At 42.4% G+C, this 17305-nt stretch overlaps 1 protein-coding gene across 3 annotated transcripts in view; it reads left to right on the top strand.

Annotated features, from left to right (window-relative positions):
- VEGFD (vascular endothelial growth factor D) overlaps positions 1-11989 on the top strand; it is a 46623-nt gene extending 34634 nt beyond the window's left edge. The window contains exons 6-7 of one of the 3 annotated variants that reach the window (XM_027534769.1): positions 8676-8871; positions 11228-11989. In XM_027534769.1, the coding sequence (XP_027390570.1) occupies positions 8676-8871; positions 11228-11303 (272 nt within the window). In that variant the 3' untranslated portion in view covers positions 11304-11989. Of the gene's footprint in view, positions 1-8675; positions 8872-9433; positions 10082-11227 lie in introns of those variants that run through there. The other 2 variants (XM_027534768.1, XM_027534770.1) reach the window with 2 other exon arrangements.
- Positions 11990-17305: the final 5316 nt, after the last annotated feature.

Below are 17305 nucleotides of genomic sequence, written 5' to 3'. Positions count from 1 at the left end.
TACAGGACTGGAAAATGTCAGTTTTCATTCCAATCCCAAAGAAAGGCCATGCCAAAGAATGCTCACTACCGCACAATTGCACTCATCTCACACGCTAGTAAAGTCATGCTCAAAATTCTCCAAGCCAGGCTTCAGCAATATGTGAACCGTGAACTTCCTGATGTTCAAGCTGGTTTTAGAAAAGGCAGAGGAACCAGAGATCAAATTGCCAACATCCGCTGGATCATGGAAAAAGCAAGAGAGTTCCAGAAAAGCATCTATTTCTGCTTTATTGACTATGCCAAAGCCTTTGACTGTGTGGATCACAATAAACTGTGGAAAATTCTGAAAGAGATGGGAATACCAGACCACCTGATCTGCCTCTTGAGAAATTTGTATGCAGGGCAGGAAGCAACAGTTAGAACTGGACATGGAACAACAGACTGGTTCCAAATAGGAAAAGGAGTTCATCAAGGCTGTATATTGTCACCCTGTTTATTTAACTTATATGCAGAGTACATCATGAGAAACACTGGACTGGAAGAAACACAAGCTGGAATCAAGATTGCCGGGAGAAATATCAATAACCTCAAATATGCAGATGACACCACCCTTATGGCAGAAAGTGAAGAGGAACTCAAAAGCCTCTTGATGAAAGTGAAAGTGGAGAGTGAAAAAGTTGGCTTAAAGCTCAACATTCAGAAAACGAAGATCATGGCATCCGGTCCCATCACTTCATGGGAAATAGATGGGGAAACAGTGGAAACAGTGTCAGACTTTATTTTTCTGGGCCCCAAAATCACTGCAGATGGTGACTGCAGCCATGAAATTAAAAGACGCTTACTCCTTGGAAGGAAAGTTGTGACCAACCTAGATAGCATATTGAAAAGCAGAGATATTACTTTGCCAACAAAGGTTCGTCTAGTCAAGGCTATGGTTTTTCCTGTGGTCATGTATGGATGTGAGAGTTGGACTGTGAAGAAGGCTGACCGCTGAAGAATTGATGCTTTTGAATTGTGGTGTTGGAGAAGACTCTTGAGAGTCCCTTGGACTGCAAGGAGATCCAACCAGTCCATTCTGAAGGAGATCAGCCCTGGGATTTCTTTGGACGGAATGATGCTAAAGCTGAAACTCCAGTACTTTGGCCACCTCATGCGAAGAGTTGACTCATTGGAAAAGACTCTGATGCTGGGAGGGATTGGGGGCAAGAGGAGAAGGGGACGACAGAGGATGAGATGGCTGGATGGCATCACTGACTCGTTGGACATGAGTCTGGGTGAACTCTGGGAGTTGGTGATGGACAGGGAGGCCTGGCGTGCTGCGATTCATGGGGTCACAAAGAGTCAGACACAACTGAGCAACTGATCTGATCTGATCTGATCTGATAACCTTTAATGAAAGCCGCTTCAGAACTAAACACGAGTCAACCACATTTTACTAAGCTTTTTGTATAAAAACCTCACAGGCACCTAAGGTAATTTTGGACTTGGTTTCTTTTATCTGTGTCTTGTGAAAACATGCCAGTAACTTGAGAAAATGGTGAATAAGAGAAGACTTCTTCTGACACAAGGGTAAAGTCAAAGCAAGACACAGCTCTTGGACTCAGGGGAGTTGGGAAGCAGATGAGCTTGGCTCTCATCATTCCACATAACTCTTAACACTCTGATTTTTGATCATAAACATCTGCTTGAAAACAAATGCACTTTTTATTGATTTCCAAGGTAACTTGACATGATTCCACTGTAAAGATCACAAGGACTCATATGTTTTGAACCTTGCTTGTTTTTCCAACTGTGATCTACAAGCAAGATTAATAAGGAGTAAACTGTAAGGAAATCTGTCCCAGAAACTGTAAATAACAAGCTCACCTTATGCTTCTGTCTCTCAGTTTCCAAATGTGTTCATGAAAGCTCAGCCCAGGGTTTGATGGAACCTTAAAGTTCATGTAGTTTAAATGACCATGCATATCTTTTTGAAAATTGAAGTATAGTTGATTTACAATGCTTCAGGTATACAGCAAAGTGCTTCAGTCATATATATACACATATACATACACACACATCCATATATATTCTTTTTCAAATTCTTTTCTGTTGTTACAAGATATTGAATATACTTCCCTGTGTTATACAGTAAGTCCTAGTGTTTTATGTATAGTAGTGTGTAAATGTTAATCCCAAAGATGATGAATGTGAAAGTGAATTTGCTCAGTTGTGTCTGACTCTTTGAGACCCCAGGGACTGTAGCCTACCAGGCTCCTCCATCCATGGAATTTTCCAAGCAAGAGTACTGGAGTGGGTTGCCATTGCCTTCCCCCGGGGATCTTCCCAATCCAGCAATCGAACCTGAGTCTCCCACATTGCAGACAGACGTTTTACCATCTGAGCCACCAGGGAAGCCCTTGTTAATCCCAAACTCCTAATTTATCCTCTCCTCCCTTTCCCTTTGGTAACTGTCTTCTGTATCTGTGAGTCTATTTCTGTTTTGTAAATGAGTTCATTTGTATCATTTTTTTAAGATTCCACATATAAGTGATATCATATATTTGTCTTTGTCCCACTCACTTCACTGAGTATGATAATCTCTAGGTCTATCCATGTTGCTGCAAATGGTATTATTTCATTGCTTTTTATGGCTGAGTAGTATTCCTTTGGAAGGAATGATGCTAAAGCTGAAACTCCAGTACTTTGGCCACCTCATGCAAAGAGTTGACTCATTGGAAAAGACTCTGATGCTGGGAGGGATTGGGAGCAGGAGGAGAAGGGGACGACAGAGGATGAGATGGCTACATGGCACCACTGACTTGATGGACATGAGTCTGGGTGAACTCCAGGAGTTGGTGATGGACAGGGAGGCCTGGTGTGCTGCGATTCATGGGGTCGCAAAGAGTCGGACACGACTGAGCGACTGAACTGAACTGAACTGATTCTGTTTAAAACACTTCTATTAGCTTTCCATAGCCAGAAAAATTCCAGATTCCTTAGAATTGCATTTAAAGTCCTTCAAGCCTCTGAATATAATCAACATTTTTAGTTTCATTTAAGTTTCATTTAGTTTCATTTAGTTTCATTTTAGTTTCATTTTAGTTTCATATGTCTTAAGTTCAGTGAGACTAGAGCATTCATCATTGCTGAAACATGCCATTTATTTTCACACCTAGCCTGTACCATTGATTCTCATACTTTGGTGAGCATAAGTAGAGTATGGGAAAGAGCTTATGAAAAATGAACATTTCAAAGGAAAAAAGTTAAAGTGCACGTTTCAACAAAGCAGAAACAGTCTCATAGATAGAAATAATTGGTGGTTGCCAGAGAGGAGGGGGAGCCTGGTGGGCTGCCGTCTATGGGGTCGCACAGAGTCGGACACGGCTGAAGCGACTTAGCAGCAGCAGTAGCAGTATTCCATTATGCATATGTACACCATCTTTTATCCATTCACCTATTGGTGGACATTTAGATTGCTTCCATTTCTTGGCTATTGTAAACAGTGCTAACGTTGGGGTGCATGTATCTTTTCAAATTATAGTTTTCACCATTTCCAGATATGTGTCCAGGAGTGGAATAGCTGGGTTATCGGGTAACTCCATAATGCCCATGTTGATTTTGAATGTCATGTACATCCTTCCCACCAAGTCTTCATCTGTCCTCTGCTACAATATACATCAGTCATGAGGAAACTTGCCAAACTCACTGAGGCATTCCGGTTACACTAGGCACAGTCTTGTTGCTAGTAAACTATATGGAACCTGAATATCTTTCTCTCTTTCTCTCTAGGACAGTGCTGTCCAATGGAGTTACAGTGAGAGTTATATATATAACTTATATTTTATAGTACTCTCACTAAAAAAGGTCAAAATAAGCAGATTAAAGTTATTTCTAATGTGTTTTACTTAATCTAAAATATTTTTTTAAAACACTCATTTCAGTGTGTAAGCAATATAAAATCCATCAATGATATATATCTTCATTCTTGTGCTAAGTCCTTGAAATCGAGTGTGTATTTTACACTTACAACACATCTCAATTCAAACTTGCCATTGCATGCTCTGTCTGGCCTGGAGCTATCATATTGGACATCCCAGCTCTAGAGTATCAACTCGTTAGTTTAGGTTTACCCTCTAGAACCATGTCATACCGACTAGTTCTTTCTCCATGTGACCCATTTTTAAAGTTAGAAAGTTATTGTTTGGAATCTAAAAAGTGGTACCAATGAATTTATTTACAAAACAGAAATAGAGTCACAAGTATAGAAGACAAACTTATGGCTACCAAGGGGGAAAGGTTCAGTTCAGTTCAGTTCAGTCGCTCAGTCGTGTCCAACTCTTTGCGACCCCATGGACTGCAGTACGCCAGGCTTCAGATTGGGTTTAACAGATACTCACTGAAAGTGAAAAGTGAATGTTAGTTGCTCAGTTGTGTCCAACTCTTCACGACCCAATGGACTGTAGCCCACCAGGCTCCTCCATCCATGAGATTTTCCAGGCAAGAATACTGAAGTGGGCTGCCATTCCCTTCTCCAGGGGATCTTCCCGACGCAGGGATCAAACCTAGGTCTCTCGCATTGCAGGCAGATTCTTTACCATCTGAGCCCCCAAGGAAGTCCCAGATAAACACTGCTGCTGCTGCTGCTGCTAAGTCACTTCAGTCGTGTCCAACTCTGTGCGACCCCATAGACGGCAGCCCACCAGGCTCTGCTGTCCCTGGGATTCTCCAGGCAAGAACACTGGAGTGGGTTGCCATTTCCTTCTCCAGTGCATAAAAGTGAAAAGTGAAAGTGAAGTCACTCAGTTGTGCCCGACTCTTAGTGACCCCATGGACTGTAGCCGACCAGGCTCCTCTGTCCATGGGATTTTCCAGGCAAGAGTACTGGAGTGGGGTGCCATTGCCTTCTCCACCAGATAAACACTACTATATATAAAAGAGATACACAACAAGGACCTACCGTATAGCACAGGGAACTCTATGCAATACTCTGGAATGACTTATAATGGAAAAGAATCTAAAAAAGAGTGGATATATGTGTAACCAATTCACTTTGCTGTACTTCTAAAACTAACACAATATTGTAGATCATCTACATTCCAATAAAAATAGGTCCCAAAAAGAAAGCTATTGTGGAAAACTGTATACATAGCACTTAAGGTGGTTCTAGTTAAGGTTTCCCTGGAACACAGCTCCTGGGAGAGAGATTGGCATTCAGGAGTTTACTTGCAGGAATGCATTCAAAGGTGAAGGGGCAGGGGCAGGACTTGGCAGGGGGAGAAGTTGAACTGTATGGCAGTTGCTGAGAGGTGTTAGCCAAGCCTGTTGGGGGATGTCTCAAATTGAGACAGAGGGGCTGGGTCCTATGGATTGGTCACTGGATATGGGCTTCCTCTAGAGGGGATATAACCTTGGGGGAGCCAGCTTCTTTCTGCTGAAGGTAATTCCTGCAGAGGGACCTAGCTGGTATACATGTATTATGAGTAGGGAAAGCAATGAAAAAAGAGAGGCATGCTCTGAGCGGGGGAAAAATGAGTGCTCAGAGCTGCAAGGGAGAGAACCCAGCACATCAGGGTGCTGGAAAACGTTCAGCATGGTGAGGACATAGAGACAGGGGGCTGGGTAGATATGAGAGAGGAAGCCAGGGGGCTTCATGGGAGACCTTGTGAACCGTGTCCCAGAGCTTGGATGTGGTATTAAACACAAAACAAAACCACGCAACTAGTTCAAGTGGACAGTGACAGCACCAGTTAGGAGTTCAACAAAATCAACCCAGTGACAGTGTACAAGAGAAGAGATTGGCTTGGGGCAAGCAAGGATGAAGGGAACCTTTTGGGAAGTTGTGGCAATGATGGAAGTGAGAGGCAGGAGGTAGCCTAGATCACAATCATTTCTAATTTTCATCTTCCACAGTGCAGTTGACATGGGCCAAGTTCACAGTCACTTCTCAAGTGGCCTCATCAAACTCATGACGCGTACTGAGCTTACTGTTCACTAAATACTTTTCCCCCACATACATGTGGCTATTAAGCCAACTGCCTTTCTCCAATGACTTCTCTTCCCTGAATGAGGACATGTGAGTTAGTGAACTGAAGTCCAATTTCATCTTGTTAGATTTAGGCCATTGCACTAAACCGTTTCCCAAAACAAAAACAGAAAACTAACAGTACCAAAAAAAGAAAAAAAAAGGCGGGGGGGGGGGGGGAGTCCTGATTCTGGATTTTAACTCCTTCTGCTGCTGCTGCTAAGTCGCTTCAGTCATGTCCGACTCTGTGTGACCCCATAGACGGCAGCCCACCAGGCTCCACTGTCCCTGGGATTCTCCAGGCAAGAACACTGGAGTGGGTTGCTATCTCCTTCTCCAATGCATGAGAGTGAAAAGTGAAAGTGAAGTTGCTCAGTCACTTCCGACTCTTCTCGGTCCCATGGACTGCAGCCCACCAGGCTTCTCCGTCCATGGGATTTTCCAGGCAAGAGTACTGGAGTAGGGTGCCATTGCCTTCTCCGCCAGACACCCACAAATTCAAGAATTTACTTGGAAAAATTCTATCAGTTTATTGATCAAAATGATAAATGGAACAAGGCTGAGGACCTAACACATTGGTATCCCATCATCAACTTCCCTAAGATTGAAATTGAAAGCCAGTACTTCTGGGTATCGCCCTTAGCTAGTTACTGCTTCACTCAGTTCTCCTATATCGTTTCTCTGTTAGTTTTAACTTGTCTGTAAGGACTGAGGTTGGCCATGGCCAACTACATTGCTGAAGCTCAGCAAATACCTGGTAGACTGTTTCCCTAAATCACCTATCCAAGAACGGAGTTGGGCTGGCCGGAAGTGTTCTAAGAGAGTCTCTACTGTCACCTAGTGATCCATGCAAATCTTTTCAGAGCTTCTATCTAGTCTTATCTTGTTCCAAAGTGACACATGCTTTACTGGGATATGCTTTACAAAGCTTACCTTTTTCCTCTTCATACAATTCAGAATGGCGTATCCCCAGATCTGGCCTTTCAACACCCATTCCACATGAGCCCTCAAAGATCATCAACCACAGAGCAGTTAAGCCTATGAGGTTGGACAACACAAGATTTTGAAATATCATTAATGGCCAGATGAAAATAAATGATGCTTGCTCCTTGAAAGGAAAGCTATGAAAAACCTAGACAGCCTATTAAAAAGCAAAAGCAAAGACATCACTATGCTGACAAACGTCCATACAGTCAAAGCTATGGTTTTTCCAGGAGTCATATACAGATGTAAGAGTTGGACCATAAAGAAGGCTGAGTGCCAAAGAATTGATGCCTTCGAATTGTGGTGCTAGAAAAGACTCTTGAGAGTCCCTTGGACTGCAAGATCAAATTAGTCAATCCAGAAGGAAATCAACCCTGAATATTCACTGAAAGGACTGTGCTGAAGCTCCAATCCTATGGCCACCTGATGCGAACTCACTGGAAAAGAGCCAGATGCTGGGAAAGACTGAGGGAAGGATGAGAAGGGGGTGACAGAGGATGAGGTGGTTGGATGGCATCACTGACTCAATGGACATGAGTATGAACGAACTCCGGGAGATAGTAAAGGACACAACAGCCTGGCATGCTGCAGTTCATGGAGTTGCAAAGAGTCAGACGACTTAGCAACTGAACAACAATGGCAAAGTGGGAGAGAAGCATGTTTGGGGAAGAAACTAAACAACTTTCCTCCAAGCCTTTTAAGAATACTAATGTGACATTTTCAGATTCTTCTAAAGGTTCTGTCTCTTCCAATGAATTTCAACTTGATCAGAATTGGAGGTGGAATACTAATTATCCAACTGTTTTGTACATTTTCTAGAAATATCTGTTAGCTAAGTGTGTCAAAAACTTCTCAGCACCTCCTCTCTGAGCCAACTGTATCTTCCAACAGATGTCTGTGGAATCAAAGTACATTGTCATGTTATATTTTTTTATACTAGAGTTATGACCTTCAGTGAGGAAATACACCTACCCATAGCCTGGAAGGTCTGTGTATTTCTACAGTGTCCTAGTATTTCTGTTCTCTCCTTTTATTCTTCACCTAAAACTGAGAAGGAGTAGACTCACAGTCCTTAGACATCCTGTATTTTATGACTGATACTTGGTTTTGCAAAGTTGCTTTTTTCAACTAGTCACAACCTAGTTGTGACATCTTGCTGCTGCTAAGTCGCTTCAGTCGTGTCCAACTCTGTGTGACCCCATAGACGGCAGCCCACCAGGCTCCCCCGTCCCTGGGATTCTCTAGGCAAGAACACTGGAGTGGGTTGCCATTTCCTTCTCCAGTGCATGAAAGTGAAAAGTGAAAGTGAAGTCGCTCAGTCGTGTCCGACCCTCAGCGACCCCACCAGGCTCCTCCATCCATGGGATTTTCCAGGCAGGAGTACTGGAGTGGGGTGCCATTGCCTTCTCTGAGTTGTGACATCTTAAAAAATCTTAATCTTAAAACATCTTAAAAAAAATCTTACCAAGATATTCAGCTTACAACATTTTTATAAAAAACTAAAGAGAACATGTGAATTCTGTGTTAGTATTGTGAAATCAGAGGTCAATCTCCTTCATTCTGTGAAAATATTAAGGACAAAAATCTACAAAAACAGAGACTGGGTGAATCCAAGCTACTTTACAATGATGTAATTAATACAACCAACTTTGGGGATCCCATTCTCCATGCTACAGCTATTTGACCACTTTTCTGTTTTGGTTTAGATCACACTCACCTGCAAGAACTGGCTCTCTGTGGTCAGCACATGAAGTTTGATGAAGATCGTTGTGAGTGTGTCTGTAAAACGCCATGTCCCAGAGACCTCATCCAGCACCCAGAAAACTGCAGCTGCATTGAGTGCAGAGAGAGTCTGGAGAGCTGCTGCCAGAAGCACAAGATATTTCACCCAGACACCTGCAGGTGAGTGGCTTTTCACTTTTGCCTATATTTGACCCATTGACATTTAAAGTAAACCAGTTAGATTTGGTGCGATTCCTTATTAAGCCAGTTTTATTCTTCATTGCCAAGCCCCCTTTTTGATAATAAAACAAAGATTTGGCAACTGAGTAAGTATATAGAGTGATGATTAATTGTGAAATCAAGAAAATTCTGTCTGCTGTAGCTGGCTTATGGATCTTCAGCAAAAACTAAAGTTGAAGATATATACACAATTATTTCAGATCAGCTGACTCTTTAGCTCAGTCTCTCTCTTAATATAGATTGACATATGTTTATTTTTTCCTTTGAGGAAGGGGATGCCATTGGATTTATATAACAAGAAATTTACTGATGAATAGAATGCTTACAAGTTAGCAGTTGTGCTTTAATAACCATGTGGGATAACCAGCCAGGATTTTATATTGACATCCTAAATATGAATCTGGAAAATTTACTCTGAAAATGTAATCAAAGCAGAACAGAGTTTTTCCTTAGAATTTAGTCCTTGATTCTGAATTCTCATGTTTATCTTCTTTTGTAACAGCTGTGAGGACAGATGCCCCTTTCGCCCCAGAACCTGTGCAAATGGAAAACCGGCATGTCCAAAGCATTGCCGCTTTCCAAAGGAGAAAAGGGCCACCCATGGGCTCCAGGATCGAGAAAATCCTTGAGTTAGCCTTGATCCCCAGTTCCCCATCCATGTCATTTAAACAGCATGCTGCTTTGCCAAGTTGCTGTCACTATTCCAGGTGTTAGGGAAAAAAAATCTGTTTTACATAGTACCATGGTGAATCCCGACCGACCTTCCATTAAACAACAGCTGAGGATTCCCTGGCTCACTGCCAAATGTCTTCTAACAGAAGATGCTCTGCACACCAGGGAATGGAGAGGAAGAAATCTCCCTTACCCTCCCCCTTTTTTTCGTGAGTGAAAAAGTTTTGATCATCATGGAGTGACAGGTACCATGTGATTAATTACTCAGAGCAGATGAGGCAATTTGCATAGTCTTTGAGTCCTTTGCTAATTGCAACTCTCTTGTGAACTATTTAGATTCTTTCTTATGCAGATCTTGATGTATATGATCAGCACTGATTATCTGATTACTGTCCAGCTTGTAGTTTTGAGTTTACCAAACTACTGTCTGTTGTTTTATATTTAAGTGTATTTAAAGAAAATAAACACATTTATTCAAGCCAGAGAATTTTGTGTGTTAATTAATATGCTGTAAATTTACTGCTGTAAATTTTATGCTAAAGAAAAAATATTTTAAAGAGAGAAAGGAATTCAGTAGTGGGAGATGTGGGAGAGACATGAACACACTAAAACTAGATTCCAGTTTTGGGAAACCAAAGGACTAGCTCTCAGAAGGTTTAAGATTTTAAACGAGGTTGAATAAATGTGACTCAAAAATCAGCTGAACTTCAGCCTTTCCTTTGAGATTCAGATTACCTTGACTTGACCTCTAGTTGAACTTGACTTGAAGGAGGAGAGCCCACTGATGTCCCTGACATCTCTGGGGGTGTATGTTTCTTCCAGCCACCTCCAGCTCCACGCTTCCGCATTTACTCAACTCTCGGTCTTATTCATATTTCAATTCTCATAGCCATATGATTCTTCTCTGTCCCACAGCTACCCAGGAAGGAAGCACAAGCCTTTTTCCTTTGCTTTTTTTACCCAAATACTCCCACAAATAACTTGTTGACGGCACAGACTTTACTGAAAAATTTGGTATAACAGAGGGAATTTAGCAGCTTTAGCAGAACTAAGCTTTTTAGCCAAATAACTTAAAAACTGAGGTTCTCCCAAGCTTCTTGCATAGGTAGGTAGATAGATGCGTGCACACACACACACACACACAATTACAACATTTATTGCACACTTTGATAAATAGTTGTGTTCATGTTATCTCCCCACTACCCTGTGACCTCCTTACAATTGGAAATTGTGTCCTGATCAAACTTGTGTAAGCCAAGTTTCTCAGGGTGGAGCAGTACAATAAATAGAGAACAATAAACAAGTATAGCAAAAAATCCTTTTGTTTCTCCTGGAGCCAAATGATAGAATTATTGGATCCTGGTTCAAATGCCTGCCCTTCCTCTCTCAGGGTTCTAAGCAGTTCCCGAATTCTCCCAGCCATGGCCTCATCATTTACTGGTCTTGGTCCCATCACTCCTCTCCTGTCACTGTTCCCCTTGTCCACATTTTATGACCTTTATGTCAATGGGCCTTCTTTCTTCTAGGTGTACCATTTGATTCTCAGGCTTCTGACAGGATTCACAGGTAACGTGGCTGCTTAACTATATTAGGATTCAATTTCTTGCTTTGTCCCTTCATCCAGGTTCTACAACTCTCTCCGCAGTAGTATTCCCTTGAGAGCTGGGGCAGCAGATGGTCCAGGGACACTGCACAATTAAAGGAGTCACTTTGCTCATCTTCACTGGAGAAAAAGAGAGGTAGAAGCTCAGAGAAGAAAAGATCTGAACTGAAGGATAGGCTCTGCCAATTAATGGCATTATGAGGCCAAGCAACCTCATGGCACCTCAGTTTCCTCTCGGGCTAAACAGGTAGATAATCTCATCCACCTGTATCTGAGAGTTGTTAATTCACTCCACAAATGAAAACAATTTGAAAAATACAATGACCTTGACCCATTAAAGGGATTATTTCCCAAAAGAGAAACATGACTGTGAGCAAAATTCTTGGCTTATACTGGATTCCTGGATCTGCCCCAAATCAACTCAAACCACATTTTGGTTACTGGCTCTGGCTTCCTAATTGCCATTTAGATGGAGTATTATAGGGAATTCTGGACAAAACTATGGGAGATCTGGCTTTCTACTTCCAAAACCCATCCCCCCTGCTTTCTCTCCAACTCTCCACAATAACCACCAAGAGACTTGCACTTGAATCTCTGAGACTGGGTCTGGGCTGGGGTGGAGCTGGTCCTTAGGGTGGAGGTGGGGGAACTGGCCTTTTGCCTTATTAGAGTGCACTGGTCATTGTACAGGAATATTTGTCATACTAATAGCTTTGGAATGTGAGCTGCAATTTTTCAACTTGTAAAATTGTGTTGCAAAATAAAAATATGTGAGAAAGCCCAGAGAGCTTAAAGCAAACATAGTAAATGCCAGCGATGCACGATGCCCCTGATCATCTGAGCCACAGGGCCAGAAAATGCATTAATAGGACAGCACAGATCATAAATCTGTGACTACAGCAGTGTGGTGGGAGGCCCTTTGGAGATGGAAACAGATTAGACAGCATAATGTTCAGAGCTGGATGAGACTAAAATACTGCCTGAGATACCTGATAAAGGAGATGACACAAATAATCCATTTTAAAGGCATTTAAGGAAAGGGTTGGATGAAAATTGTGAGCTTAATGGATTTGGTCATTTGTTTAACAAGAGGTGGACTTTGTTTAATTTACTCCTAATGTTTCGTGTTTTTTTTTTCATACTGTTCATGGGGTTCTCAAGGCAAGAATACTGAAGTGGTTTGCCATTCCCTTCTCCAGTGGACCACATTTTGTCAAATCTCTCCACCATGACCCGCCCGTCTTGGGTTGCCCCACAGGCATGACTTAGTTTCACTGAGTTAGACAAGGCTGTGGTCCTAGTGTGATTAGATTGACTAGTTTTCTGTGAGTATGGTTTCAGTGTGTTTGCCCTCTGATGCCCTCTTGCAATACCTACCGTCTTACTTGGGTTTCTCTTACCTTGGGCGTGGGGTATCTCTTCACGGCTGCTCCAGCAGAGCACAGCCATTGCTCCTTACCTTGGACGAGGGATATCTCCTCACCGCCGCCCTTCCTGACCTTCAATGTGGGATAGCTCCTCTAGGCCCTCCTGCACCTGAGCAGCCACGGCTCCTTGGATGTGGGGTTGGTCCTCCTAGCCTCCTTGGAAGGAAAGTTATGACCAACCTAGATAGCATATTCAAAAGCAGAGACATTACTTTGCCAACAAAGGTCTGTCTAGTCAAGGCTATGGTTTTTCCTGTGGTCATGTATGGATGTGAGAGTTGGACTGTGAAGAAGGCCAAGCGCCGAAGAGTTGATGCTTTTGAACTGTGTTGTTGGAGAAGACTCTTGAGAGTCCCTTGGACTGCAAGGAGATCCAACCAGTCCATTCTGAAGGAGATCAGCCCTGGGATTTCTTTGGAAGGAATGATGCTAAAGCTGAAACTCCAGTACTTTGGCCACCTCATGCGAAGAGTTGACTCATTGGAAAAGACTCTGATGCTGGGAGGGATGGGGGGCAGGAGGAGAAGGGGATGACAGAGGATGAGATGGTTGGGTAGCTTCACTAATGCAATGGACAGGAGTTTTGAGTAGGCTCCGGGAGTTGGTGATGGATAGGGAAGCCTGGCGTGTTGCAGTCCATGGGGTCGCAAAGAGTTGGACACGACTGGGTGACTGAACTGAACTGAATGTTTTGTATGGGAACAATGTCTTGCATATAGTAGGTCCCTAATAATTATTTAGTGGATAGTGAAGTATTATATGGATTCTGTGACCAGTGAATGGAAACTCATCTACCACTGGAATGGCCAATATGAACTCTCATTCTCCAGGGCTCTTTCCAGGGGGTTTTCATGATTCAGTATCTTACCTGAGCTTCTTTATAGCATAGCCATCAACTTTCAAGAGAGGTTCCAACAGGACATGCCCCAGTATATACGCACTCATTGAGCTTCTGCTATATCTCATTTACTGATGTCCCACTGGCCAAGCAAGTCACATGGCCAAGCATAGAGTTGATGTGGGAGGAGATTAGACAAGGGTGCAAATATAGGAAAATGGTTCACTGAAGGCTACCATGTAACAGTCTCCCACAGGGTTGGTTCCTGTCTTTAGCCACACATAGAGACCTGTTAGTCTCCATTGTTCTACAAGAGCTGAACTCTGGTCAGTGTCTTCGGGTTTCCACATACAGGGCCCAGGACCTGTGTTGTCTTTGTTCTGATCACTGTTCTGCATTTTGATTCTGTTTCTGATACATGGAAATCTTGAGGATCTTCTTTTGCCCACAGCTATAATGTGAATTCTCTTGTTTATGTCTCATTTTTCTTTCTGAAGCACAGTGAGAAGAGAGGAGTCTCAAAATATTAACTGAAAATGTCATCTTGGCTGTAAATCTGGCTCAATATCAAGTCCTTTTCCCTTAGTAAGATCCTCTATCAGTCTGTTCCAGCCTTCACTGGAGATAACTTTCTCCCATATGAACCCCTCCCCTTCTCTTACCCCGTGGAGTTATACAACAGCATTCACTGGCCAGTCAGCGCCTGTCTCTGTACCTTGGTCAAGTTCTACTTGGAATAATCTTGCTCCCAGCAGTTGCATGAGCACTTTTTACTTCCATTGGCAGCCAGAAATATTCTGAACTCCCAGTATTTTTCTTGTATTTCTTTCCCGGTATTTATCACCTCCCACCTTTTATAGATATTTACATATTCCTTAACTGTTTTGGTTTCTTGGGGATAAAGCACATGCCAATTTTTCCTTGCCTTGTGCCTTGTACATAGATAGCGGGTTCTCAATACAAATGCGGTGCCTTCCCACTCCAAAATTGTCCAAGAGCTCATTTACATATACATTTGCAAAGGGTTGAATTTCAAGGGAAGGTGATATCTACTTTTATTTTATACCTTCTACACTTACAGGTCATTTTATACACCACTGGTACTGATTGCTCTCACTTTCTATTATGTGCAGTCAGAAGCCACTGCATGAAAGTATTTTAGTCTAATTTATTGGTTTACATGAAAATTCTCTAAAGGCATACCCTGATGCCATACATTTAGGCAGAACACTATAATTAGAATTATTCCCAGATTTACAGCTTCTTCATCCTGCTGCTACAACTTTTCTTGACTTTTAGAAAATAGCCTTTAATTGTGACCTTTGCTTAAGGTTTAACTGACTAAAAATGGAGTCTCAACCCATGTGAGATGGTGAAGTGTGTACAGAATCATGATTTATTTGCCTTTTAATGTTAAGTGCCTAGATCAGAGATGAACATGATGTTCAATGTTTTCAGACTTTGTTGGAACTGTAAACTTTACTGGCACAGCCTGCAGCTTTCTCAACCCCCTCCTCCACAGAGACTTGGCAACAGCATGCCTTTATTAATATCTATTTATAAAGGTCAGCCTATCCTACAGTATTTAAAATACAAAGAACTTTTCAAGAAAAGTGGATTACTTTTTACCATTGATGAAAAATATATAAAAGCTGAAAAAGATGAAAAGTTTTAAAAACACACTGTGTTTAATATTCCTTGTATTCCCCACAAAACCTTTTACAGAGTAGGCACTTGGTAAATTGTTTGATGATAAAAATAGAAAATATTTATTCTTCTTTGAAAATAACTCAAGTTTTTTGAAGGAGTATTGATTGGCATCAAGATCTTAGAAGATTCACAGTAGAATTGCCATCACTTTGCCGACAAAGGTCCATATAGTCAAAGCTATGGTTTTTCCAGCAGTCATGTATGGATATAAGAGTTGGACCATAAAGAAGGCTGAGTGCTGAAGAATTGATGCTTTTGAATTGTGGTGCTGGAGAAGACTCTTGAGAGTCCCTTGAACTGCAAGGAGATCAAACTAGTCAATCCTAAAGGAAATCAACCCTGAATATTCATTGGAAGGACGGATGCTGAAGCTCCAATCCTTTGACTACCTGATGCGAAGAGCCGACTCACTGGAAAAGATCCTGATGCTGGGAAAGGCTGAAGGCAAAAGGAGAAGAGGGAGGCAGAGAATGAGATGGTTAGATAGCATTACCGACTCAATGGGCATGAATTTGAGCAAACTCCAGGAGATAGAGGACAGGGAAGCCTAGTGTGCTTCAGTCCATGGGGTCGCAAAGAGTCAGATACAACTTAGCGACTTAACAACAAACATTGTAATAAGAACTATGGCAGTGGCAAGCTGGGAGATCAACAAATGAGGATTAACCTTCACTTATACTTTCCATGATTTCTACCCAATAGTTATTGTCTTGATTGTTGTTACTTAGGGGCTAAGTCATGTCTGACTCTTTTGCGACCCCATAGATTGTAGCCCACCAGGCTCCTGTGTTCATGGGATTTCCCAGGCAAGAATCCTGGAGTGGGTTGCCATTTCCTTCTCCAGGGGATCTTCCCAACCCAGGGATAGAACCCACGTCTCCTGCAGTGGCAGACTGAGTCTTTACCACTGAGCCACCAGGGAAGCCTATTGTCTCACTGCTGCTGCTGCTGCTGCTAAGTCGCTTCAGTCGTGTCCGACTCTGTGCGACCCTACAGACGGCAGCCCACTAGGCTCGCCCATCCCTGGGATTCTCCAGGCAAGAACACCAGAGTGGGTTGCCATTTCCTTCTCCAATGCATGAAAGTGAAAAGTGAAAGTGAAGTCGCTCAGTCGTGTCCGACTCTTAGCGACCCTATGGACTGCAGCCCACCAGGCTCCTCCGCCCATGGGATGTTCCACGCAAGAGTACTGGAGTGGGGTGCCATTGCCTTCTATTGCAAACATGAAAAAGAAGACCAAAACAGTGCTGTACCACCTGGTACCGTTGGTCTTATCTGGGAAACCAACTGCACATTATTAAGCTTGTGTAAGTATCCTTGAGTCTTCCATAACTTTTATTCTCTGATGCTTCAATATAAACACAGAGCAGAATATCTATTCCCACTTGAACCTTATTCATTAAAGTTAAATTATTAATACATTTCAAAGTCTACAGCCAAAGTGCTCTATAAATTATATCAGTTCCCTGTACTTTTTTAAGGTACACCCCTTGGAATTTTTTCAGTACAGTCAGTTCAGTCGCTCAGTAGTGTCTGACTCTTTACAACCCCATGGACTGCAGCATGCCAGGCCTCCCTGTCCATTACCAACTCCCGGAGTTTACTCAAACTCATGTCCATCTAGTCGGTGATGCCATCCAACCATCTCATCCTCTGTCTTCCCCTTCTCCCCTATGCCTTCAATCTTTCCCAGCATCAGGGTCTTTTCAAATGAGTCAGTTCTTCAATACATTCAATCGGGTATATATATGTGTCAGAAATTGTGCAGGCATTGAATAAATAAATTCATTAATACAACTAAAACTTACTTGATTTCTAGTACCAGGAGCAGACCTTGCCTCTGCTTACTAACAAGCAAATATAAATGCCAATTTTCAGAAAGAAATCCATGAGAGATCCCAAGAAGACACAAGTCTCCAAGGATCAGGCTGAGGAAGAAGGCCAGGTGGAGGGGTGGGGCAGGAGGACAGGCAAACAATTTGAATATCACCTGATAAATGCTATACCAGCATATAGCCAAACTACTGTCAAAATACAAGAGGGAGGATTTAATTCCCTCTAGAGATTTGGGAAAGGAGGTGAAATCTTCAGGGATTAATAGCCTTTCTACAGGCTTAAAATGAG

The sequence above is a fragment of the Bos indicus x Bos taurus genome, chromosome X, assembly GCF_003369695.1.
Source record: "Bos indicus x Bos taurus breed Angus x Brahman F1 hybrid chromosome X, Bos_hybrid_MaternalHap_v2.0, whole genome shotgun sequence".
Taxonomy (NCBI): domain Eukaryota; kingdom Metazoa; phylum Chordata; class Mammalia; order Artiodactyla; family Bovidae; genus Bos; species Bos indicus x Bos taurus.
Note: the sequence above shows the minus strand (reverse complement) of the source record. Positions and strands in the feature narration are given on the sequence as shown.